Genomic DNA, 25,599 nt, shown 5'->3' with positions numbered 1-25,599 from the left:
TCACACATGCTCGCACACTTCCCACGCCACACTTACACAGCTCGCCCCTGACTTTGTCTCTGAAGCCCTGCTTTTGATGAGTCCCCTGTAGGGGTCACGACCCCCTTCATTCACCCCAGATGGTGGCACAAAGACAGGCGGAGGCCGGCGGAGGCAGACGGAGCGGCGAGATGTTCAGGCCCCTCTCCTCTCCCTGACGCCTGCCGCTCCCCTGCCAGAGCCGGGCAGCTGCTGCAGGGTCCCGGGTGACACGGACACCCTCCCCCAATCCAAACCCGCACCAAAAGTCTAAGACACACACGCTCATAAAATCCACAAAAGCCTCACCGGGGATCCAGGATCGACTGACCGATTCCACCCCCCCTTTAAAACGCACACAGACTCATAAAAGAGGGAACACACACCCTGTTGCGGCTGCAGTCTGCCTGGCCTCTGAGCTTCACCCCGGGGAGCTCAGCACCCGCTAATAAAACAAATGACTGAACACAAGACATCGCTCCACATTAACACGGGGGCGAGCTGCCCGTCCGCAAAAAAGCAAGTAATTCAGCCTCACACTCGGCATTAAAAACTTATTTTTCTTAAACCAAGCCGGTGGGATGAGACAGATCCAATTGTAGTTTTTCAAGAATTTTCCTGGTAACAAGTATGAATATGCTGAAATGAGGCAAAATAAGGCCAATCAGCCCACTAGTATCAAAAAAAAAATGACACATGATTCCAAGCTTGGGAAAACACGTGGGCTTATCTCATCCCACTGGCACTCGGTTTGAGAAAAACAAGATCTGAGCATTTGAATATGAGACGAACTAACCTCTTAGCATGGAGGCTTTTTAAGTGTCAGTCTGTGATACTGGAAATACAAAAAATAATGACTGCGCTATGAAAAAAAAGCTGATTTCACACTTGATGCTTGTAAGGACGGCGTTTTGCAAAACGTACAATGCATTTACACGGGAGACGAGCTCTGCTGTGTGTTTGTATTGTGCGTTAGTCAGTGTGGTCCTGCCTGGATTTAGGGGATTAAGACTTAGGGAAGCAATCAATTTAAACTGGGTGCTGTTTCAGCGGGCAGCACACACACACACACGCACACACACACACACACACACACACGGACACAGACAGACAGTCACACAATCAAAACAGTCTGCTCTGCGTGAACACTTGTGGGTTGTTGCCATTCAAACGCGTCTGGCAGAGATGAATGTTGCGTAGATGTGAATCAGATTTATAAACAGCGATGACAAATCAAGTTCCTACGTGGCAGTGATAAATGTCACCGTGACGGATTCATTTCATGGCACTTATTCAGAGCAGGACACAAACACAGACAACTATGACAGTGATGAATGCCAACAATCAGACTCAGCCGCATTGTTATGCCGTATTAATAGACGACGCGTTCGCCACGGTCTTCATCCGCGGACAACGAGTCGAATGCAGAGGTGTTCGATCATGTGGCCCAAAACGCACCGACCAATCATCACACCGGCTAATTTCCACTAATGAGCTCCTCCTCGCCATTTCTGGCTCCGTGCTAATTAGTAAAATAAATCGTTATAGCTCCTGGTGGGGAAGAAATCCTTACATGTTTTGGGTCTCGGTGTTGCGAGATGGAAACCCAGCGATCTAAAGTGTGAAATGTCACGGAGACGCGGTGAATAATTCTTGATTTGCGATGCTGTTCTCAGTTTCAGAATCATCCGTCCGCACCAGTGACGGAGGATCAGCGTGAGCGAGCACTGAAGCTTGGTAAACATGTTTTCATTGTGGTACCATTGGCTTTCTTCACTATTGCATCAGATAAAAGGTCTTTCCATATTCAAATGCAGTTTCTGAGTTTTGGTAAGCCCCTCTGGACTCCTAAAGACTCTGTACTGAAGATCTTTGGAAAGACTTGGGAGCATGAAAGGCTGTATGTCTTCTCCATCTGTACTCCCTTTTTAATGTATTTTAATGTATTTTTAACATATTTGTTTTTATTTTTCATGTGTGTGAAGCACTTGTGTGTTTAAAAAGTGCCGAATAAATAAAGCCTAACACTCTCTTACTTACTTGCTGTTGAGCGCTGTGGGCATTAATAAAAGTCAGCAGCAAAAGTACTCCCTGCATTGCAGCTGGCATTTTGTTTTGCTCCATTTAAAGCACCTTGGTAAGTATATTAAAGGAAAATTCCACCCTAATGCACATTAACACTGTCTAAAAATAGGGATTGGTTACTTGCGTTGCACGGCTGGTATGATTTCGGGGTTGCAATTCTGCTTCTCTGCTGGCAGATTTGCCAAATGTGATGCCCAGAGAGAGCAGCTGAAGCTACAGTGGAGCATGATGGGAGAAAGAAGGGAGCTCTCCCTCCTCTGTGCTGCAAAGAAGCCTCTGTTTTTTCATTTTTACGTGACCACACTGAAACCTCACAATTGAGTTTGTTTCTATTAAGCACCACTGTAGCTGTGCTGTGGATGTCTCTGAGTGACATAACTGGAATAACCTTTGGCTGGTCAACCGCAAAATAACAAGAACACAATATCAAACAACAAAATGACAACAGAAACACAAGATAAATTGCCAGTTAAAGGTTTTACATAGTGTTATAGTTGTGTGGCAGTAGCAGTAATAATATAATAGTATACAGTAACAGCATAAGAAGAAAAGTGTTCTGCTAAATCTACTATACTAGAGTGCTATTTCTGCTGTATAAAAAGAAGCAGTAGTTGTAGTAAGAAATGAGGTATTAGTATTTGAAATTAGTATCAACACAGAACACATTTATATTATGTCGAGCCACATCAACACCAAAGGGCAACCCACACTCTGACTGCATATGTGTGTGTGTGTGTGTGTGTGTGTGTGTGTGTGTGCACTGAGAGCTTCATAAAGACAGATCCCGCTGTGCGGTTCTGTTTCAGCGTCTCTCTGTGACATGTCTGATGTGGTCCGTGAGCCCTACAGCTCATTTTCACATCACGCATGCAGAGGGAAGCCACGGGAGAACGGACATAAATAAATAATAAATAAATAAATAAATAAATAAATAAATAAAAACAGCATCTCATTGTGACGGCGGAGCAGCACTGACCGTGTGAAGTGGTCGACCAGCTCGCCCACCAGCTCGCCCACCCGGTCCTGGTTGGGGTGCAGCTGCCCCCGCTGCAGGCACAGCAGGATGTCGTCCTGGTTGGACGTGTGTAGCGCCACCATCTGGTCCACCCCACTGGTCACACTCAGGCCTGTCAACTGTGGGGCAAAGCAAAACGCAAAAGTCAGGCGCCGACAAAAAAACACACTGTGGATAAAAAATAATGAGCAGGAATATCTGAGAGGGCATTTTTCACTTGAACACACAATCGCAGTGAAGCACACACTGGTGGGAATTCTTGTTCTTTGTGGATTTTATTATACAGCAGTTTTACTCTGCAGTTACCAAAGTATGAGCGACTGAAGCGTTTTCCTCCCAAGCAGTGCACACACAAAAAGTTTATAATGAAGAGGGTTATTATGGGCTGTTCAGGGTCTCCTAGTTAAGATGGAAGGGGCTGTAATTCAGAGTAACTGAATAATATTTTTACATTTATAATGTACTGTTAAGTATTCGCCAGTGTTCATTGCAACATTTATACAATATTAATACAATATACATATTTTTCTTTTGATATTTGTTTATGACTATTGCTGCCTACAGGATGGCTGTGTTCATAAAAGTTAATGTTTGCCAATTATCTTTTTCTATACTGAAGTATTTTATGATAACTCATGGTAAAATCATTGCTTTAATGCTGCACTTTCTCGAATTTGGAGGAATTGTCACTTTTCTGTTTAAGCCACGCCTACTCTGTGTCAAGCTCCACCCACTTCTGAATCAATCCAATCACAGATACACATAATTTGGTTCGCTGAAGAAATGCAACACAGATATAAACAGCAGTAACCCATCTCTGAGCGCCTCGTGTGCATATTCGTAAGATTAAAAAAACAAATTTTAAAAGTAAAGATTTCCAACTCGCTCCTGGTTTATCGATGTAGTTGGCAAAGCAGCTAATAAAGTTTGCAGTTGGAGCCGAGGAGTGTAACAAAAGACAGACGAGCCGGGGCAAAACGAGGCAAAAGGCAAAGCCAAGGTGAAGAGGGTGGAAGTGTATAATTTTCCAATTAGGCCGATTTGGCCGTGAAGCAAAACAATCATCAACAAACTGTCAGCTCCAATGAGGGGAGGACTTTCGCTGCTGAGTTTTATTAATGCTCACAGCGCTCCAGAGTTACTTTCCAAACAGGGCTATTTGGTTATTTGCATTAGCAGACCAATTATAAGAGTTACAAAAAAACCCCAAACAAACAAAAAACAATATTCTTATTAAGTCCCTCTGTGTAATTGTAAGGAAAGTCCTACTTGCAGTCGCTAAAACGACATATGATCAGCAGAGAAATTAGTCTCAAAAGAAAACAGTGCAGACGGTCATTTCAGGACAAAACAAAAAGCACAAACAACGTCATCTAATCTAATTGGTGATGCATGGCCGAGCTGTCAATCACTTGGCAAACACAACCTCAAACAACCTTGCGCGATATTTTATATCCATTTAATGGTGGAACTATTTTGCCTGGGACAGAGACCAGCAAGAGGAGTGACTGTATCAGCTTTCTGCATCCGTGTGTAGGCTGTGTGTCAGCACTGCATGGCGTCAAGAGACAAACAAAACAGACATTTACTTATATGGGAAAGTGTGAATTATTACTTTAAAGTGATAATCTGTGGTGTTTTTTTTAATGTTGTCAATATTGCTGGTGCATTTCCCAGAGACTACCTGTCAATCAAACCATGTGGGCGGTACTGTCATGTCTTTTTCCTTGGATTTTTTTTCCTGGAGATAAAATTTTAGTTTATATCATAGAGCTTGTTTATTTCTTCATTCAGCCACAGCAGTCATCGCTGCTCATGCTAAGTACCCGATTCTTCCTCTATTTTCTTCCGAGCCATCCAGAGTTTAATTTTCTGATGCAAAATCAATTTGCATTAGCTCGTGTTTCCCTGTGGAAGCTCTGCATTCGTTGTTTAAGGAAACACTTTCCGGCTGTGGGTCGAATCACTACTTCGTTATGTCCAGCAGCGACAGGGAGAGGCAAAGTGGACGTTCATAATTATGGAAATGTCACCCCTCATTACTTTAATGTACAGTGTAACACCTGCTAAGTTGATGCAGCAGAGTATATCCTGGATAGAAAATGCAGGCATAGTATGACGTCAGTGGATTATTTCTCGGCGGAGTATGTAGGGTGAGAGTAATTCTGCCTGCGGTGCACGTGTATGTACAGTGTAGGCATGTGTGTGTGTGTGTGTGTGTGTGTGTGGGTGGGTGGCTGGGTCGGGAGGGGTCAGGCATTGTGACCCACTTGGAATGATGTACAGAATTATTGTGGCTGAGGGGAATGAGAGCCAGAGAAGGGGAGGTAGGGTGAATGAGGGAGTAAGAAAACGAGGAAAAAAGGCAGAAAGAGAGTGAAAGTGGTAGAAAATGAGCACGAGTGAGAGAGAGAGAGGGGCAGATGGAGGAAGAAAGCCAGCAAGCGGGAAAGTGAGGTTTGCCACAGATTGCACAATGAGAGAATGGGAATGGGAGAGAGAGTGGACTAAGCCTCTTAGGCCCCCAGCAAACTCAGGTTAATCCAGCGGGGCCGCCGGTACGTGCACTGTCCTTGTGCTGTCAAGGCCGGATTCTGGTACAACCTGTCCTTCGGGCGGAGGGAACAGTGCTGAGGCTGATGTTACCGCGCTCGCCCCCCGTCATCACAGACAGCACCGTGCTGATGTACTGTACTCCGTCCGTCCACGTGGACCACAGCGAGAGGAAGAGCACAAACACCAACGCAAAGTACAGCAGCACCGGCAAACCCCGCCTGAGGCATGTGAGCCACTTTAATGCTCCACAGAAATGTCTTCACCTACCATAAGACTTTTGGCGAGCAATAAAATATTCTACACTCCATTTGATGCATTTTTTTAAAAAAAATTTCTAGGGCTGACTCGAGAAAAACATCTTGCATATTACAGTTTTTTTGCTGGCCGGCCAAGAACAGGCCCACCGTGCAAAAAACCTCCACAGTCTAACATGTCATGTACCTCATATTCAGGCTTATAATCTTGGTTTTTGTGAACAAATCTCCGAAAAAAATGGGTTCCACTGGGTTCCAGTGCTAATCAAACAGTATTTTCTTGAATCAAGTGTCATTTTCTTGATGGCAATGGTCTAATCTGCCTTATTCTACCTTGTTTCAGCACATTTGTACTTCTCCCCAGAAAATCTCCTGCCAGTGAACCTGCACTGGAAACAATTGGGGTTACCTCCGCCCACTGGCAGATTTGTGCACTTGTTTTACGAAAAACAAAGCTTTGAACGCTGAACAAGTCACTAAATGAGACTCGGCCACTGGTTGAAATGGAGGTTTTTGTGCAGCGTAACTAGTACGTCCCTAAAACAGTGAGTGAGTGACTGAAACACACACATAGGTAAATCCCAGGTGATGACCTAAATCGTAATTTCATTGAGTTAATAGCTCGGTGTGCATCTGCTTCTCCGTACGAATGTGTGACGCTTCAGTCACAGTATTTAACCTCGACCGTGTTGACGTTTTAAATCTTTAGCGATTGCTGTATTTGAAAGTAGGTTGTCTCACTGCAGAGAGACATTTGTGACTTTCTGACAAATAGTACACAGCGGGATCTTACAAGAATTATATGCTCGCTTAGACGCTTCTGAAAGACTTACAAGAATTATAAGGTTGATCCAGCATCACTGACTAATTTTCAGGGATTATTATTATTAGTAGTAGTAGTAGTAGTAGTAGTATTAGTCATACAAAATTTTTCTGGTTATCCTCTTGTAATTTTTAGCAATTTTTTTCTAATTTTCATTTTTTGCCTGTTTGCTAATTGCCTTTTTTCCCATGTTTTTGGAAAAAATAAAAAATAAAAACAACTAAATTTGCCTGACGTCGACCAAGCGTCTCTGAGCTGTTTGGCCTTGCGCAGCTTATCCAAAGTCTGCAAATTGAGTTTCTGTCTTCCACTTTTGTGGCAGGAAGTTACCAACCAAAACGGAAAACTTTACGCTTCTTCTAACCCAAGCTCTTTAAAGCGAAACGCCCTCCTGGACAAGCAGCGCAGGATTCTTGTGGTCTCGAGATAAAAACTACGAATCACAAGACGTCCCCTGGTGATATCAGCGGCGCACAGAGAGGCTTGGGATCTGGGGACGGGTCAAGCATTAAATCGGGGGAATGTCCCATTTTTGCTTATATCCGTTTGCTGAACTTCATAGCATAGATAACATCTAGCGTGGCTGATCCCAAACCAAATGACCAGTACATGCATGAGCAAACTGAGTACCTACAGTTCATCATCCTCGTAATAAAAGTAACTGTAAAGAGAAAAAAAATGAGTGGCTCAATAGTCATGTAATGGCCTACGCATCGTGATAGTAAAAAACAAAAAGTTAGTCATATTTTCCACTTAACTCCAACAGTTTTTGCTCTCATCCCGTGACCACAGTGACATTTCAGGCCTTATCTCCTCTGGTCAGACAGTCTGGACGCTGTTATAGCTCCTTGTTTTGCAGAGTCTTGTGAGACACGGAGAGAAAAGAGCCGCACTGTTTCTTTCAGCGCTCGGCTCTCTCTTTCTGACCTGAATGCAACTGAAATCCCTCATTTTGAGCAGCAGTGCTTAATGGTATCAGCTATCTTTAGCCTTTCCATTGCCGCATAATGACGGTTTTTAACCCTCTGGCGTGTTTGCGCTCTCTCTCCGAAACCTTTCCTGCGTGCCCAGCTGTTCTGTCTCATTATGTAAGGTGGGTGTAATTGGTCTTTATGCAAAGCTACGGTGGACTGCACAGAAAGTAGAGCTTCCCGTGTGTGGACAGGTAGAGCACTGACCCGCACCGGTGCAGCATCTGGATGAAACTGCGGCAAGAGCTGCAACAAAAATCTTAACAAGTCATTCAGTCTGTGTTATTTCCCCAAAAAGAGTCCTTTGGTTTGCACAGCTCAACACTTTTGATTTGATCCCAGCCTCGACATCCAGTTTCTACCAGAGCAGATGCACTAAAAAACTACCAGTGTGACTTAAACATGAGTTCTCAGCTGCAAATCGACTGGAAAACATACAGAATAAGCCTTTACTCCCACTGCATCTCACATCACACACACGCACTGTGTCTATAGGCAGAGAGCACAATGTGCTGATGAGTGGGTAAAAAAGGAAATTATAATTGGTGTAGCAATAATGAGTGGATGTGTGTGGCGGCGTAACTCTGAGTGTGAATCTTTGGCTTCACAGAGACTGAATTCAATCCTCAGTTCATTAGCTGGCAATTTAATTGAAGAACTTTTTTTTCTGTCTCTCCTCTAACAGAGCTGAGGAGTTTGTCTGTTTGCTTGTTTGTTTGGAGGATTTCTCTCAAAGTTCTCAACAGATTTGCACGAAATTCGGTGGAAATGTTGATCGCGTGGCAGCGATTCAGTTTCCACGTCGATGGGCCAAAGTGAGATGCGGCGGTGGGCGTCGTTAGCTTCTGACGAATATCCAACATGTGCAAATCTTGACAAGTGCACGGTGTTGGCGGAGGTATGTGCCCCACTGAGTGCTGTTTTCTACTGTAGGTTTGGAATGATTTCAATAAATTTGTGTATTTGTGAATTTGTGAATCAGTTGAGAGCATTTCCTCCTGTTGCAGGCTGAAGTCGCTCAGTTTATTTCTCTTATTAGGTCAGTGCAGTTGATTTGGCAGAATTTGTAACTGATGCAATGAGTGACCTGTTGACTCTCCAAGTTGTGGCCTAAATCACAAATCTCTCTCTCTCTCTCTCTCTCTCTCTCTCTCTCTCTCTCTCTCTCTCTCTCTCTCGTCCATACCAGCCGATATTCCTGTGAGATCGCTGATCCAATTCCTCAGATCAGGGCGTGAAATGAGGCAGGTTTGCCCCAGACGGCAGAGCCCTAATGCTAAGCCAGGCTATTGTAGTGCGACCAAAGGCGCACATACCAAGCAACACCACCCCCCCCAACACACACACACACACACACACCTCTGCTGTATACCACCGAGTCGCGGCGTACCACTCTTCTCCTTCACCGGCAACCAGGGAATGTAGGTCAGACACCTCGTACTTTCTCCCAGCGGCACATTCGCCCTCTCCCCCTCCCTCTCCTCCTTCCGTCTGTCCCGTCCTGTCATTTCTCCCTCAGTACCTCTCCCCTCGTTTCTGCCACCCCCACCCCACCTAGCGCCCCCCGTCTTCCTCGACCCGGGTCACTGCCGTCCGTCTTTGACGCGGCTGCTTTTCATGCGATGCCGCTGCAGTGAAGTGTTGCCAAAGGTGCGACTTCATTTTGACTCAGGGGGCATGACCCGTTTCATGGGACGAGCAGTCAGTGACAAACCAGCAGGGAGTTGGGTGAATCAGTGGGTCGTCAGTGTGTGTGTGTGTGTGTGTGTGTGTGAGAGAGAGAGAGAGAGAGAGAGAGAGAGAGATGTTTCATGGGACACAGAGTGAGTGACAAACTGGTAAAGAGCTGGTTGGGTTGAGTTGAGTGGAGGTCAGTTGGTGCATTTCTATGTGTGTGTGTGTGTGTGTGTGTGTGTGTCCATGAGTGTATACAGGCCTCAGGAGCCATGTCATCATTTCTTAGCACAGTTTTCAGATTTTTCATGTTCTGGACCCCCAAAGTTGACTTTCAGTAACCTAAGGACCCCTGAAGTCATTTTGCCCTCTAGAGATCCTTAAACTGTATCAAGAGACACTTTGATTTGTGTTTGCTATTAAATGTTCTTGATTTTTTTTTTTTTAACTCATGTTCCAGTAATTTTTTTGCCTTTTCCCCACCTTTTTGAAAGAAATCAAGTGAATTTGCTCAGGTTTCAAAGAGTTAAAATACTTCAGCACTGACAAAAAAGTGATGAGATTAAACCAGAAAGAGGAAAATTAGTTAAAATGTTCCTGTATATGTTTTCTGCATTGCAACATTTTCTAGTGAATTAAATTACAGTGAAATGAACCTACTCCTCATTCTGCTGAGGGCCCCTCGGAGGCCCCAGAGGAGCCACTTTGAAAACCACTGTGTTTGCATTTTTGAGACTTTGGATCAAAAAATGGACTGTCTATGGGCGAAGTGAATGAGGTTTTCCTAATTTTTTTTCAAAATAATTTATGAACTTTGTTTAAATACAAAAGTCGGTGCAGTTTTAAAAATCAATATGCCAACACATGACAAAAGTTAGCTACTCTTCTCCTTTTTAATATGTTTGTTGAACAAATATAACAAATTGGCCACAAAATGGACGCATTAACTAGCTGACCAGGTATTTCTAAAGCGTCAGCAGCAATTTAGAATAATTCTTACCATAAATTTATCTGGCAAAGTCGCTCACACAGCAGCAAGCTACTGATTTCTTATGAGGAACAGTATTAACCAACTTTATGTTTGCAAAATAATGATTTCGGCTGGGAAGCAGTGGCTTTAAAGATGAAACATGAAAAAGCATCTTAAATCACAGACTGGGACGTGGATGATGATTTCAAAATGCCACGTATTTCCTCCATAATTGGGTAAATGTTTGTAGTGAACATTGCATCTGACGTCTGAGGGCCATTTGAGTGTATCCAGGTGTGTGTGTGTGTGTGTGTCTCTGCAGCATGTGTGTCGAGGGAATAAGCAAGGCCTAAGACAGACAGTGTGTCGATGTGTGTGCCATCATTCATATCCATGTGTGTGTGAGCGGGAGTGTGTGTTGGTGCCGCGCTCTCCCAGGTGAGTACTTACCGAGTCTAAGGGAAGCCTCTTCAGAACCTTGTACTGCTTCTTCGGCTCTAATTTGTAGACGTGCTTGTCTGTGACGAGCAGGCCGCGGTCTGTGCTTTTGTTGAATCGGTTCACCTGAGAGCGCAGGGGAAACACAAGAGAGAGAGCAAGTAAAGCTTCGCATTGTGTTCGGCGTTCAGTTTTTTTCACATGTGTGTGTGTGTGTGTGTGTGTGTGTGGAAGTGTGTGTTTGCTTTCACTCATCTCACACAGCGGGATCTTTCGGGTTTGTCACCGCTCTCTGTTCAAAAAGAGGTTTTTCTAGTGGAGCGCCACATACAAAAAAAGAAAGAAAGAAAGAAAGAAAGGCAAGACAAATGCTCCGTTGGATCTATTAATGTAGGAGGTTCTTTTATTCAGCTCCTTATATCCTCAAACACACTTTGGCTGAAGCAGTTTCCGGAATTGAGCGGGAAAACCTTCTCTCTAAAATCCCCCGATAAGGAAAATACGGCCATTATTATCCGCCGCTGCACAGCAATGATAAGAGCAAGTTCAGCGCGAGGTAAAATGACGTGTGCGCGGTTTGAGTTTACTCCGTTTCAACTGATTCCACTTGAAATTGAAATCTCGGATGCTGAGAAGACTTTGGGAATACATTCAAATAATTTTTTTTTTTTTCATGAGTAATCTCTCTTTTTTTTTTTTTTTTTTTTTGTAACTCACACTTCTTAAGGGGTCATTTATGCTCCCTGTACGTATGACAATAAACACATCCATTTCAAACGAACGTGCATCCTTCATGTCGGCATGGATGTTAAGCAGTAAATCCACTAGAGGGCAGCTCAGAGTCAAACGTTTCGGAGGAGGTCGTCATAATGGACCAGCTAAAAAACGAGGCAAAAGCGGAGGCAGCAGTGTGAGGTGATTAAATACATCAAGACAGGAGGACGCAGAATTTTTTTTACTCTAACATCAGTTTTTAAAATTTCCTCTTCGTGTCTCGCTTTAAGCACTGACTACACTGCCTCTGCGATTTCCAATGGTGCCGATCCATTTCGTCCGCATCCGTAATTTTTCTGAAAACATGCACAAATCCGGATGAAATGAACGCAGATTACGGACAGAAGGCTCCATCTGTATCCATATCCGTATTTTACAAGTACAGTGGTCCCTTGTTAATCGCGGGAGTTACGTTCTAAAAATAACCCACAATAGGCGAAATCCGCGAAGTAGTCAGCTTTATTTTTTGCAATTATTATAGATGTTTTAACACTGTGAAACCCCTCACTACACACTTTATACACTTTTCTCAGACAGGCATTAACATTTTCTCACTTTTCTCTCTTGTTTAAACTCTCAAAGTTCAAAACTTCGTAGAAAAATAAGTCCAGTAAAAAAAAAAAAAGCATGCAAAATTGTACTAAAAAAAATCTGTGAAACTGCGAGGCCGCGAAAGGTGAACCGCGTTATAACGAGGGACAACTGTGCTTTCAGATGGGTGCATTCACAGTTGGAGCTAATAATCTTGAAAGATAAGGTGATGCTAATCCCGAACCCTGTAGGAGAAATTGTGAGGGAATGGCGAATGACAAAACAACCCAAGGCTGAGAGAAAACAGTAAAGACAGAAACTCCTCACAGCTACAAACAGACATGATCACGGGTTCCACGTGTTCTCTCCACACGTACCTTCCTGCAGGAGCCGGAGAACAGGACCTGCCCGAACTGATCTTTGTTCCTCAGCTCCTTGGAAACCCTGACGAAGCTGGTGCTGGTCTGGGGGCAGTCTCGCACCTGTGGAAATCAAAGGCCCATATTACATGAAGCCGGCTGGTGCCACCAGCTACAAGTTGGGGATGGGATTGTATCTCCTCATTAGTCATAAAACTCTCCATAACCTCTCTCAGGCTCTTTCAAGCCTTTTTATCGCTCTGATTCCACAAGCAGCAGATCAAAGCCGCGAGCCTCGGGCTGCTGTTACCAGACACGCTCTTTGACGCACCGACGGAGAGCGAGCAGGGGTGCTGATACCGGAGTCGCACTCCTTGATGAGAAATGCAGCGGGGGGCCGCGAAGAAGAGGGAAAGCTAAAACTGTGTCAAGCAAGACTCCAGCAGAGGGTTAACTCTCATGAAAGTGAGGAGTCGATAAGGATGGAGGGTGTTCAGATGGCTGCTGTGTTGATGACCCAGAGAGCGCGGGCTTCGTTACAGATAATCGTGTTGAACTCCCGGGCGAAAAAGGGAAATAATCGCCGCCCGGCAGATGGCCGAATGCCAAAGCGACATGTAATTTGATTTTGTTGTCAGTCATCTGCTCTTTCTTTATCTCAGCTGCACAATTAATAAGATCAAGCAAAACTGCAATAACCAAACTGCATGTGGCTTCTTTTTTTTTTTAAATCATACTTGTAGCTGTGGACTTAAGTTACTTCATAGTTTTTCATGACAGGAATTCGGGAATTGTTTCCGGCCAAATCTCACTGGAAAACTGTATCCATCCCCAACAAATACAAATTAGAGGAAGATTCATACAGCCAGAGTTCTTCAGCAGGAGTTTGTTAAATCTGTGTCCTCTTTTGTATTTTGAGTGAAGTGTTCCTTTAAAGCGCCAATAAAAAGATAGCCAAGGGACAACTTTAAGTGAACACCATATAGACTCAGCTGACAAACACGAGGAACAAAGCACATAATCCGACAGCGGAGTCTGTTCGTTCTCATCGTTCATCGTTTGGTCCGAGTCGCCGATAATTACGTCTTTATCCCAAACGTATGATTGTAGCTTTAAAATGTTTCTAGTTTGCTGAGGATCTGAATATTGAAAAATGTGTGTCCTTGTATTCATTGCATTTTATGTCACAGCTGAAATACAAAGCTAAAAAAATCCCAGCATGATCGTTTGGCCTCCATGTGATCCCAAATCAGATCACTGTTCTAATTTCAAAAAAATCAGTCCAATGTGAAAGTAATGAGTAAAAAGTGTGATATTGTTCCTGAATCACTTGACTGTGGGGAATTCTCATGTCCTGCATTCATTTCTCTCTCTCTCTTTCTCCCTCTGTGTCTCGTTCCTCTCCCCCCCTCCTCCTCGACACTCCCTCCGTCCTCTGATAAGTTCTTCAGCGTCTAAAAACCGCCGAGTCGAAGAGAAAGTCACGACTCATGCCGGCCACATACCACATCACACACACTTACAGCATCTGTAGGTCTTTGTTTAGGTGACCAACGATCACGTGTAGCTGGAGCCGGGGGGAGTCAAACGAGGCCCACAAGTCACGGGCCGCCCAACAAAGTGAGAGAGGAAGTGAATCAGGGTCGGCGGTAGTCATGCTCTCCGTCCCTCAAGGCGTCTTTCATGCCCCGAGCAGCCAAACAACCTCAGATTAGCAGCTAAATGAGCCGACTGTGGGATTCATTACAGAGGGGCTGTGTTTACAGGCGCCGTCCTGCAGCCCTCGGTCATACGGCTGCTGTTTACCGTGAGGCTCGTCACATGCGCCGTATAGATTCGGGACAATGGGTGATTTTCAGCAAGATCATCCTGCACAAGTCTCACATTCAGCGCTGATCTCTGGCTCTGCTTAAAATAAGTGAAAAATTCTGCCACCGGGGTGAAATAAATCTGCTTGTGTACAGTGCAGTTTTTAGAAACACGAGTCTGTATCTGACCCCAGTGGCAGATTTTTTTCCCACTAAAACTAAAACTATAGGAGTCAAAATTAGGTCAGTTAAAGGTGCAATATGCAAAACTGTCCAGTGTCAACTGAATTCAGCACCATGTAAACGCAGCTTCAACTCAGCTTTTTTATTTTTTCTCTTCATCAGGTGAGTCTAAAGGGTCCTTACCTTTGGCATTTTTAAATAGTGCACCTTTAAACTTAGTAAAATTAATATTCAAAAACAATATCAAAGAAACTCAGAAGTTAATGACGTTCTAATTTTGAAATGATTGACTTAAATGGACTGATTATCACAAGCTTCAGTTAAAGGTGCAATATGCAAAACTGTCGAGTGTCAACTCAATTGAGAACCATGTAAACTCAGTTTAAAGGTGTTTATTTCATGCTTTTTTATTTTTTCTCTTCATCAAGTGAGCCTAAAGGGTCTTTCATCTCGGCATTTTTGAATACTGCACCTTTAAACTTAGTAAAATCAATATTCAGAAACAATATCAAAGAAACTCAAAAGTTAATGACGTTCTAACTTTGAAATGATTGACTTAAAATGAACTGATTATCACAAGCTTCAGGTTATTAGGGAATTAAATATCACTTGTCATGTGTGAGGCATATCGTGCCTCTATAAAGAGTTAACAAGGGATTCATAGACTAATGCTGAGTGGTTGATCAGCCTGGAAATGCATTGCTGATCGAACACAAGGGCTGCATTTTGTTTGCGTGGTGCTGTGAGTCTTACGTTGGCCAGATAGTCTCTCTCCCAGGCCCGGCTGACGCCCCAGTCCTTCCTCTCCCCGCTCAGAGCACCAAGAGCCGCCACTTTGGCCCGAACCTCCGGCATGTCAGACGGAGGGATGTTCTTCACGATCTGCCTCGCCCACCACCTGACACGAAGCATTAAGGCACCAGAGGATGCCGAGTGGGAAGAGTGAGACATCAAAGGTGCAACAAAGACGTGCAGTGGGAGGTACGGCTTCCAGTTAACCTCCGCAAAGCTAAAAATAGATTTTATCTGCAGTGGCAAAACATTTCCCGGTCGACCTCTGCACCTCTAAACACAAACACTGCACCCCTAAAGTTCAAGATTTCTCTTAAATTAAGCCTCATTTTCTTGATGGAAGTGATCAGACCTCTGAGAAAAATATGGCTAAAAACAAATCTGTTTCTTAAGACTGAAGTTTGTGCGGTGCAGGGGTATTTTATCTGTGTGTTAAGTACTGCTCAAGGTCTAACCTGCGATGCAGCATGAAGGTGACGCTGTGAAACTGGGCCAGGGCAGCAGGGGGGGCCGGCCACTCCACACTCTTGCCGTAGTCGGCCGTGGTGCGCACGTTCGCGAACCGGCGCTCCACCTCCCAGAAGTGAGCCTTGACCTTGTAGCGCTTATAGCAGCCCATGATGGTGTAGATGGCCTTCATACGCCGGCACCTCATACGAGCCAGAGCCCCACGCCACACCTGCGGGTCGAGAGAGAGAGAGAGATGTAGAAAGAGTCAAGCGTGTAAAAAGACAGAAATCAAGGGGATGGAGATGAAAAGTTAAATGAGAGCGGCGTGAGAGAGAGGGTTGAAAAGTGTCGGTGAAGATTTCAGGCGACGTCTCGGGTGCAGACATGAGATCAACAGAGACTCGCGCTGAGCTGGAGACAAACTCGTGCTCCAGTTTGAGATCTCAGACCTCACTGCAGTGTCATGAAAAGTGGGTCACAGAAAAGAGAGGAGGGAGCAGGGTATACAGTTTATTCTTTTGTTTTAGTTTTTTTTTTTTTTTTTTCTGCATTGTGCTTTATTGCGAAAGTGACAGTGGAGAGAGGCAGGAAAGGCAGGAGAGAGAGGGGATTACATGCAGCAAAGCACCGCGGTGGCACAGACCTGATATGTGGCAAATCCTCCACCAGGTGGGCCACCGGGTGGAGCATTTCACACAACAAGTCGAATAATTCATTTGTATTTAACTGTGCTCTGGTGGCTTTAATTACCCCAGCATACAGCATATTATGATTCAAGCTGGCAGAAGAATAGCATTTGGACATATAGGAGGAGCTATTTCACGAGGGCTAGAGGAGCAAACCACAACTCATTCATAGAACAAGACACAGAAATAGAAATTTATTGAAGAAAGGGAAATGAATCTAATGTGCTCTACACAGCAACATTTCCTAAAAATACCACATAACTTGGAAGCTTTCCAGGGAACTGGAAATGAAACCCCGTCATTCAAATGCTTCAAGTGTTTTCCATCGTCTAAAACAGCCAAGCAAAAAACTCCAAGCTTTTAACCTGCATGCTGAAGCTGAGGGGGGGAAATTTGACGATGACGATGATGACCACCAGTGACTAAAGCGATATTGGTTCTACCTCCAAGGCAACCACACCTTCACACTGTCAGAGCAGCTCACCTTCTGCAGGAAAAGCACCAGGATGGGGATGAGCGCCGCCCTCTCCTGCTCCAGGGTGAACAGTGAGCGAGGCGTTCGGACAAACAGCTTGCTGTGCCCGTAGGCCACGTCGTCCTGGAAACCGTGCTGGGTGACGATGGCCTCCACAGCCTCCCTGTCCGAGGCCATCAGGTGGTTCGGCCACGTGTACTCACATGTCATTTTATACCTGAGATCATACAGGAAGCAGTCAAGCAGCTGATGAAAACATATTTTGTTTTGGAGGTAAAAAAAAAAGATTTTTTTAATCAGTTACTTTAATGTTTTTAGTTAAGTTTGTACTAAGCTATTTTTTAAATCAAACCCATTACACAGCACAAATGTGGTAGACTCCATTACATCAGAGACTGGTAAGTCGTAAATTGGCCAGATGTGGAGCCATTTGCAGCAAATAGCCAGTCAGCCGAGAAGAGAGGACTAATCTGGCTTCACTTTGATTTGTGCTTAAAACTCTGATCTCTGTCCTTTTGTCATTTTTTAACTCTATTGAAAATATCACATGCCTCAACATAGTCCTTCATAAAGAAAGTTAAAAATTCAACTTTTCAATTACTGTTAATTTTCACTTATGTAGCTTTTTTACACCGGTAATTTTACTTCCACTTAAATAAAACTTCAGCAGAGTAACATTACTTCCTCTGGAGCAAAACAGTTTGGTGTTTCTTTTCCACCTCTGAAGTAGAAGACAGAGGAAACACTCTTGTCTCAGCTTTTCCACAAAGCCACTCAAAGAGCTGAAACAGTGCAGCAGTCTTGCCTCAGCCGCTCTGTTTGACTGACAACACCGGCGGGGCGGTGAAGCTGCTCCTTACCGCTGCAGGAAGCGTGCGTACAGCTGCCGGTAGGCAAAGCCGGCCCTGCGCACCCTGACGTTCTCCAGCAGGCCGAGGTAGGCCACCTGGTGCTGGCAGCGGGCGTCGTCGAACAACATGGGGGACTTCATCTCATTGGGCTTTATGCATCGGACGTAGTACGGCTCCTGAAAGACAAGACACACGAGTTACAGGCCGCACTTCACTCGGTGGTGACTTTACTCCACTGTGAGCAGGGAGACGGGTGTTAGTAGGCCTCCACCTTTCAAGGACTTTTCAGCGGCAGTCAATTTGTCAGTGTTTCAGTGTTGGCTGGACTTATATAAGAGCTGGCAAACTGACAAACACTGGAGTCAAGCGAAAGAGTTATTTCCCCATAGGGATCGATAAACTTTCACACTAAATTATTATCACTGACATGTGCATCCACCTAGAGTAAAGTATAGTAAGTACACATGAAATCTCCTCCATACATCAACACAGGGATGGAACAAAACACTGGAGGTACAGTTTTTATTATTGTGTAGTGCTTTTTCACAGGTTGAAACAAAGTGTTGTATTTTTGAGGCGAGAGCTCTTCAAAGGGCCGCTTGTTTCTTCTCACCTGCTAAAATGTATAATTTCCCTCTCTTTTTTTGCATGCTGTTATCACTGTTTTAATCACGGTTTTAATCACTTCTGTTTCATCACTCTGCAAATAAACTGAGCTTGTAAACAGTGATAGATGGAGCTGCGGCCGCGCTGCGTAACTGGCAAAACCTTAATCAGACTTGCAAAACATTTCCGCTCCAGCTCCAGTGAGCTGTGCTTCGGATCCAGCGCATCCATTTATTAACAGCACATTTAACTACACATTAAAACTGTGCGGACCATAAAGCCCGCCCGTGCTGAGCGATGGTTGGATGTCTGCAGCTTGACGGGATCTTAGGGACACATTTATTTTTCTGTCAGAGTACAGGGACTCCTGTGCTTTCCCTGTTATTCACTCGCTGTCCCTGAAAAATGAAGAGGCCAGGACGACGTGAGCCCTCTCCGAGCGCCGCCTGGCATCACCGTCCATCACATCAATGATGCAGGTGCACGTGTGCCCCCGGTTTTAACTCAGCTCAGCGGAGATTTTAAAAAGAGTCAGATAAAGGAGGGGGATTTTCAAGCGGTCAGACTGGGCTCAGGTGAGGAAAGCATCCGTTCTTCCAGTGAGATTTGGAGGAAAAACGGGAAAAAAAACATCACCAGGGGAGTTTCCTTTCACTCCACCTCGTTCACTCTGAGACACAACTACAGTGCAACAGCAGGCCGTCCCAAAATAACTGCAATGTCAGACTTCAGTCAGTGAGCTGCGACCCGGAGAGGTGAGCAGTGTTGTACATCCGCCCTCCCCCCCGCCCCCCCCGCCCGCCCCTGCGCTCCAAACACAGCCGGTGAGGATGGCGGGATCGGCGACCTACTAAAACCGTTGGCTCTCTGACACAAAAAGAGCACATGTGTGTTCCCGTCAGGCCGCCACGTACTCTCACTTGATCATAATCCACGGCTCGTTCGCTTCCTTCCAAAAAGAGCAGACACATCGGGCCGCCTCAGAATACCCTGTGACTCAGATCGCCGTGACAGAGACCAGAACGCCGGGCGCGCGGCGTCTTCCGGATCATGACAGGAAAGTAAACCAAACGCGAGATCTGGGTCAGGGCTGGATTCCGAGCCGGACATGAAAAAATATACAAACAAAAAGGGAGGGAGCCTCGAGTGTCCTTGATTTGGCGCTCGTTGCCTGGAAACAGTGTTTGGTGTAAATCTCCTTCCCAAACTTTTAGAGGTGGAGGATGGAAAAAAAAAACTGTTCAGAGCTATTATCAGCAAACTTTTTTTTTTTTTTTTTTTTTTTTTTCAAAGTCATCAGTGTAATTTGTTTTGCTCCCTATCCTATCAGAATGAGAGAATGCACGGTGAATGTAAATGACGCTATAATCAGTCTGGGATTTGCAAATGACATTTACTGATGATTCCCCCCCCGGGGGGTCAAAGGGGAGCGAGCAGGAAGTGGGCGCCGAGCGGGAAACACGGACCTTGCAAGCCAGTTTATCCACCAAGGCCACGATCGAGTTCTTGAAGAGCGTGGCGGCGGTCAGGGGCCGCTTGGTGACTTCTGTGATGCTCAGCTGACCATCTGGCCACATTTCCGTCAGGACCGGGTTGGCACTGCGAGAGACAGAAACAGAAAGAGAGAGAGAGAGATAGAGAGGGATGAAGCAGATGAAACACATAAAGGAGGGCAGACAGCATAGAAAGGACATCGTTAACTAGGGTAGCAGAGGAGCGAGGGGGGAAACAGGGCAACGAGGAGCGTGATGCAAACTCATTTATACACTTAACCCAGTTGCAGAACTTCATCGTGCGCGGAGGGGGGGGTAAAAAACGGCGAGGGGAAAAATGCATTTTGGCACCTGTTGTACATGAGACGCTTGAAATCTTGGAAGAGCAGGTCCTTGTTCTTGTCCAAAAAGCCCTCGACAGAATATCTGAAATAGACACAGAAAGACAAAGTGAGTGTAAAAGAGAGAGAGAAGAGGGAAAAGTAAAATGTTGCACCCGCCAGCTATTTCCATCGTCAGCTCTGGACAAAAGTAAGCCACAGCTCTCCAAATGAGTTTAGCTGGTTGGACTTATTTCTTCTACCAATACAAGCACACAAGGCTTATTTGTTTGAGCAACATATTTAAAAAAAAAAACAAAAAAAAAAAACACATGATCCTAGCCACTATTTGACATGTTTCATTCACAATGTCCCTCTCAAGAATTAAAACAGCACATGCAATCATAAGCATGAAAAAGGCCGTTGTATTCAATCAAAATCTGTGTTTCAAACGTTTTCAAGGTGTCTGCAAGGACTAGAGAGCTCAATTTAAAGCTTCTCAAGGCCTCTTAAAGACAGAAACTAAATGTAACGCTGATTTTTGGCTTTGCTTTTGGATATATTTGCTCCAGTGCCGAGGTAGATACATGGTCCGTCATTAACTATAATAAGTTAAAGTAGGTTCTAATAGGATTCAAACTGAGTTAAAGACAAAAAAAAGGGATATAATATTCATAAACATGCTGTAAAACATTAGCGTGCAACAACAAGAATTTGAGGAAACGCGGAAAAAGTCTTTTTAATCTTCATAAGTGCGTTTCCCGGTTCCCTCGCCATGTTTCTACAGTGGCTCAAACAGGACAAATCACCCCAAAGCACCGTTTTGTTGATTTCTGCCTTGTAACAATTAGGCACCACTAAATACTGCACACTGTTTAAAAATGCTCACTCTAAGTTTATGTATGTTTATGTTTGAAATTAAATTTCAAACATTTTTGAGGTGATTACCAAGAAAGCTTTTTTGCCTTTGCCATCAGGAGGTCATGACAGTGTGGATACCGGACAGAAAATGACACTGAATCCACATTTTTTGCAAAGATTTGGGATTTTAAAGGCCGTGGTCTTAAACTTTTGATCAGCTGATGAACAGCCTTAAGATCTTAAGATCCAACAGTGCAAAATGTAAATTCTTGCAATTTCTCGACTGGTCTTAAGATTTTGATCGGGAGTGTATGTATGCAACACCGCCTGTTATTGAATTTATGCAAAACAACAGAGGCGTGTCCGCAGCATATGAATGGCAAACATTAGCTTTAGACCCGAGATCTGTGTTGGGCAGCAGCTACCTCCAACACTGCACCACACTGAAGACACTGCCAGTGACCAAAAGTAGTTCAGAGGAAGGGGGAGGCCTCACTGATGGAGCAGCGTGTCGAGAAAAGAGTCAAGACGCTGAAAAGACAGAGGAAGTTACATCCAGACGTGAAGTGACACAGAGCAGAAATGTGTCATCAAAGAGGTCCTCGTCGTCGTCGCTCCCGCCGGCTGACAGCACCCTGCACCTCTCTTCACTTCACGTCCAGCCCTCCTCTTCCGCACACGGCACCTCTGATCCAAATGAAGCAGCACGTCCTCAGGCAGGGGATTAGAAAAACGGTCACGCTGCTTAGTTGATTTACAAATTAGGCACACGGACAAATTTCCCTGCGGCTCATATTTGAGGGGGGGAAAAAAAGAAAAAACGTAACTGCCTGCTAACTGAATTGTCATCGTTCCTTCAAACTGCTCAGTGCAGCCGTGGGTTTTGGGGAAGCGCGGGAAGAAGAGAGAAAATCAAGGCCAGTTTACACAAACTATTCAAGCCTATCAGCTGCAGGAGGGCACGCGAGGTAAGAGACTGTGGTGGTGATACTCCTGAGTTAGTATCGCCTCAAATGAACCTTCCCTCTCTTTCCTCCCCCCCCCACGTTTCGCTCCCTCGCACATCTGCAATGCAAACCCAATACAAGCCTTACGATGCATATTTTGCACGCCGCACACCATCTACAAAAACAACTTATCCCCTTTTGGTCTTTTAAATTTCCCTTTTCTTTTTAGCGGTTTCAAAGGTAGACTTGTTTTCATATTGTACGACAACGTCTCATATATTCTGTATCTGCTGGTTTCAACGCTTCACTGAAGCTACATCACACTTTTATTGAGTGAAATATTCAAACCCAACATGCCATTGTTTTCTGGCTGCACCGTCACATCAAATAGAAAATATTTTGATGTCTTGTGCACCATTTTAGACGCATTCCCCTTTAAATGAAAAGGATATATTTGGTATTGTTGGAAACTTTGGGACTTTAAAATGAAATGCTGTGGGTTTGAACAAAACTCGGCCACAGAGCAATGATGAAGCCATCAGTGGAACCAGCAAGGCTGAAGAGGTTTATGCATCCATTTTTTTTTTTTTTTTTTTTTTTTTTTTGGTGAAATGCACACAAATATACATACAGCGGTGGAAAAAAAGTTTTGGGACACCCCATGCATTTGTGAAATATTGCATTAACAAATCACTGTTAGGTCTTCAAATGCAATTTCTTTTAGTACAGTCACAGCCAAAATACTAAACAAATCCTAGAAAAGGCATTAAAAACTTAAAATTGATTGGTTCCATAAAAATACATAAGACATTTTGAGTATTGGGTCATTTTGGTACCAGTGATGAAGGTCGTTCTTTTTCTTAAAAGACACAATTTTTGTTGCCAAGCTTGGTGTCTATATAAAGCCAGCACATTCAAAAGTTCTTCAGACACAAAAATGGCTAAAACAAGGAATCTAACGCAGGAAACACGCCTGAAGATAAAGATTAAACTGTCAAGAATTTAGTTTTGTTAGTTTTTCTTGTAAACAATAAACAAAAAAAAATATAATTTGTATTTGTTTGTATCTGTCTAATGCAGCCACACCTTTTGAAACACAAAAAAGATTTCATGATAATATTTGAGATTGTGTAAAATTTTAAGGGTGCCCGAAAACTTTTTTCCACCACTGTAGAAATTGTGCAAGCTTTAGCATTTCGATCTCACTGTATTACTAACGCACACTCTCGGCCCTAATTTCTATACTGGCTTTCTTTCTCTGTCTCACACAAACCAATCAGACACACAAACAAAGTCGCAGCTTGTCACATGTATTCTGCACGGCCCTGTGACTGTGTCCTCGGCTGTCACATCTGGAGGCAAAGGAGAGGAGGCTCGGTGTGACAGATGTGTCCCCTTGGCTCATGGGTGCTGAAACCACCTGACCAGACTCTGGGAAGCTCAACAAAGAGAAAGGGAGGGAGACAAACACACACACACACACACACACACATGCACAAACACAAAACCGAGGGCACACACTGTCACAGCACAGCGTTTACAAGGACAGCACAGTGTCGGACAGGACAGACAGGAGAGGACGCAGAGAGATAAAGACAGCGGCTCTCCAGAGACTGGAAAATGATTTAGAGGAAGGTATATTTAAGTATGAAGGTCAAGGTTGATGCAAGAGTAGAGCCCCCGTTACACAAGGTGAAATGCAGCGTGCAGCATTAGTATTGAGAGAGAGAGAGAGAGAGAGAGGCAGGGTGAGGATGGGCAATTTCTTGCAATATAAAGTTGTACGGTAAGGGAATTCGATATATCCTATGGCAGAGTTTACAAAGCGTACTGCTGTTCAAAGTGCTGCATGTGCAGGTTGAAATACTGCAGGGAATTAAAAATGTGGATGGCAAAGGGAGCCAGGTGAGGAGTGCGGCACAGGAGGAGGAGGAAAGAAAGTAGAGAGCGCGAGAGAGAGAGAGAGAGAGAAACCGGAATGAGGAAAGGGAAGGAGGAGGAGGGAGCGAAGTAGGTCAAAGCTTGTGATGGTGATGGTTTGGTGAGGAGGGGTGGCTGGGACAGGGGTATATTTAGCCTGAGTACGGACAGGCTCGGGTAGGATAGGATGGGATGGGACGGCGTAGGATGGGGGGGCGCTGTCACCCAGGAGGTGTGGGGACCTTACAAGGGGTGACAGCTCGGCCGCAGCGGCCCTGGGAAGCAGCCGAGGCCCGGTGACAGGGACGCAAAGTGACAGGGACAGCCATCTGTCATCATGACCGCAGGTCTGTCGCACCGCTGCACGCTCTTCTCCAGCCCGTCATGTCGGACGCTGCGCTGACATGAAAGAGGTGCTGCGGGGGGGGACGGGGGCAGGGCAGAGGTACAGGACAATAATTGCGTGTGAGAGCTGCTCTCAGGACTCAGCGATGGATGATTGCGGAGCGAGATTTATGCGTGTTCGACATCGTGTTAGCCTGGATTTCCCCGAGTCAAAGACCCTTGGTAAAAAACCGACTCCAGTTCTCCTTGATTACTGCTGCTGCTGCTTCATCCTGCAGAGCCAGAATAGTCTCATCAGCTGCCTCCATCCCTCCCTGTCCTCCTCCTTTCTTGTTCCCCTGACATGCTTAAAGTCCCTCCCCTCGCTGTATCGAGGGCAGTACACGTGAGCGATGTGAATCTCGTGAAAGCTAAGAGCCGAGACGGGCGACTGGCGGCCAGCGGGCCTCATCTGGCCACCGCGCTCAAACGCAGCGCCCGCGTTCGCTTCGCGCTGGCAGAGGAAGTGGAGCAGTGGCGCAGAGGCAAATCGAGACGTGGCTAGAGAAACAACAAAAATAAAAATAACATAATTACGTAAAAGAGCACGTCCTCATAAAACCATAAAGCCATCAGTTTGCTAATGGGTACTATGATGTTAGGAATTTATCTCGCCCCTGTGTCCCAGTGGCTCAGTTGGCCGGCGTTCCCATGTGACTGCAACATCAGGGGTTTGAACGAATGAACCCTGGGACCTTTTAGCATGTCAACCCTCTCCCTGCCAATCCTACCTCTCCCTCTCTCTCTCTCTCTCTCTGTCACTCGCCCTTCACTGTGACTACTAAAATACCCCAAATATAATCTTTAAAAAAAAATCATTATCTCTTAAATTCTTCTAAGCCTCTATTCTGCAAACAAAAACACGAGTAAACTGTGTAAGATGGTGGGGATTTATCCTCTGGTACAATCCCTAAAGCCGAGGTATGACTTCAGCTACAATCTTAAGAACCTTACAAATAATAAAAACACAAGTTTCTGGTATTGTTAAAAAAAAAAAAAAATCAGTTTCTTATCTCTCAGCTGAACCTATTTTTTTTTGCCAATTTTGTCTGAGGTATTTGCTATTCCCAGGTTTGACCTGTGAGATTATCAGACGGCACATTTCAGCTGAAAAATTCGTCTACAATCATAATTCTTCAGCCTAAGCCTAGAGGGATAATTTCATTGTTGTCAAGGTGCCATAAATCATATAACCATAAGGATCTCCTGAATTCTAAGTAAAGTCTTCTGGGGGCCATTAGGGATAATTGTAACTCATGAATTTCAAACATTTCCTGGTCATAAAGCCTTCACTTTTAACACAAATGCTGCTGGGAACGCCTCCATATAATGCGCCCACTGCCAATGTCATAAAT

General features: G+C 44.7%; 1 protein-coding gene across 1 annotated transcript in view; it reads right to left on the bottom strand.

Annotated features, from left to right (window-relative positions):
• myo1g (myosin IG) overlaps positions 1–25,599 on the bottom strand; it is a 52,780-nt gene that overhangs the window by 12,753 nt on the left and 14,428 nt on the right. The window contains exons 13-21 of the mRNA XM_030062893.1: positions 20,164–20,238; positions 19,786–19,918; positions 17,723–17,889; positions 16,872–17,079; positions 15,707–15,930; positions 15,213–15,357; positions 12,487–12,591; positions 10,817–10,930; positions 3,080–3,237 (exon numbers count right to left, since the gene is read on the bottom strand). Of these exons, the coding sequence (XP_029918753.1) occupies positions 3,080–3,237; positions 10,817–10,930; positions 12,487–12,591; positions 15,213–15,357; positions 15,707–15,930; positions 16,872–17,079; positions 17,723–17,889; positions 19,786–19,918; positions 20,164–20,238 (1,329 nt within the window). The remainder of the gene's footprint in view (positions 1–3,079; positions 3,238–10,816; positions 10,931–12,486; positions 12,592–15,212; positions 15,358–15,706; positions 15,931–16,871; positions 17,080–17,722; positions 17,890–19,785; positions 19,919–20,163; positions 20,239–25,599) is intronic.

The sequence above is a fragment of the Myripristis murdjan genome, chromosome 11, assembly GCF_902150065.1.
Source record: "Myripristis murdjan chromosome 11, fMyrMur1.1, whole genome shotgun sequence".
Taxonomy (NCBI): domain Eukaryota; kingdom Metazoa; phylum Chordata; class Actinopteri; order Holocentriformes; family Holocentridae; genus Myripristis; species Myripristis murdjan.
This window is presented reverse-complemented; position numbering and strand designations above follow the sequence as displayed.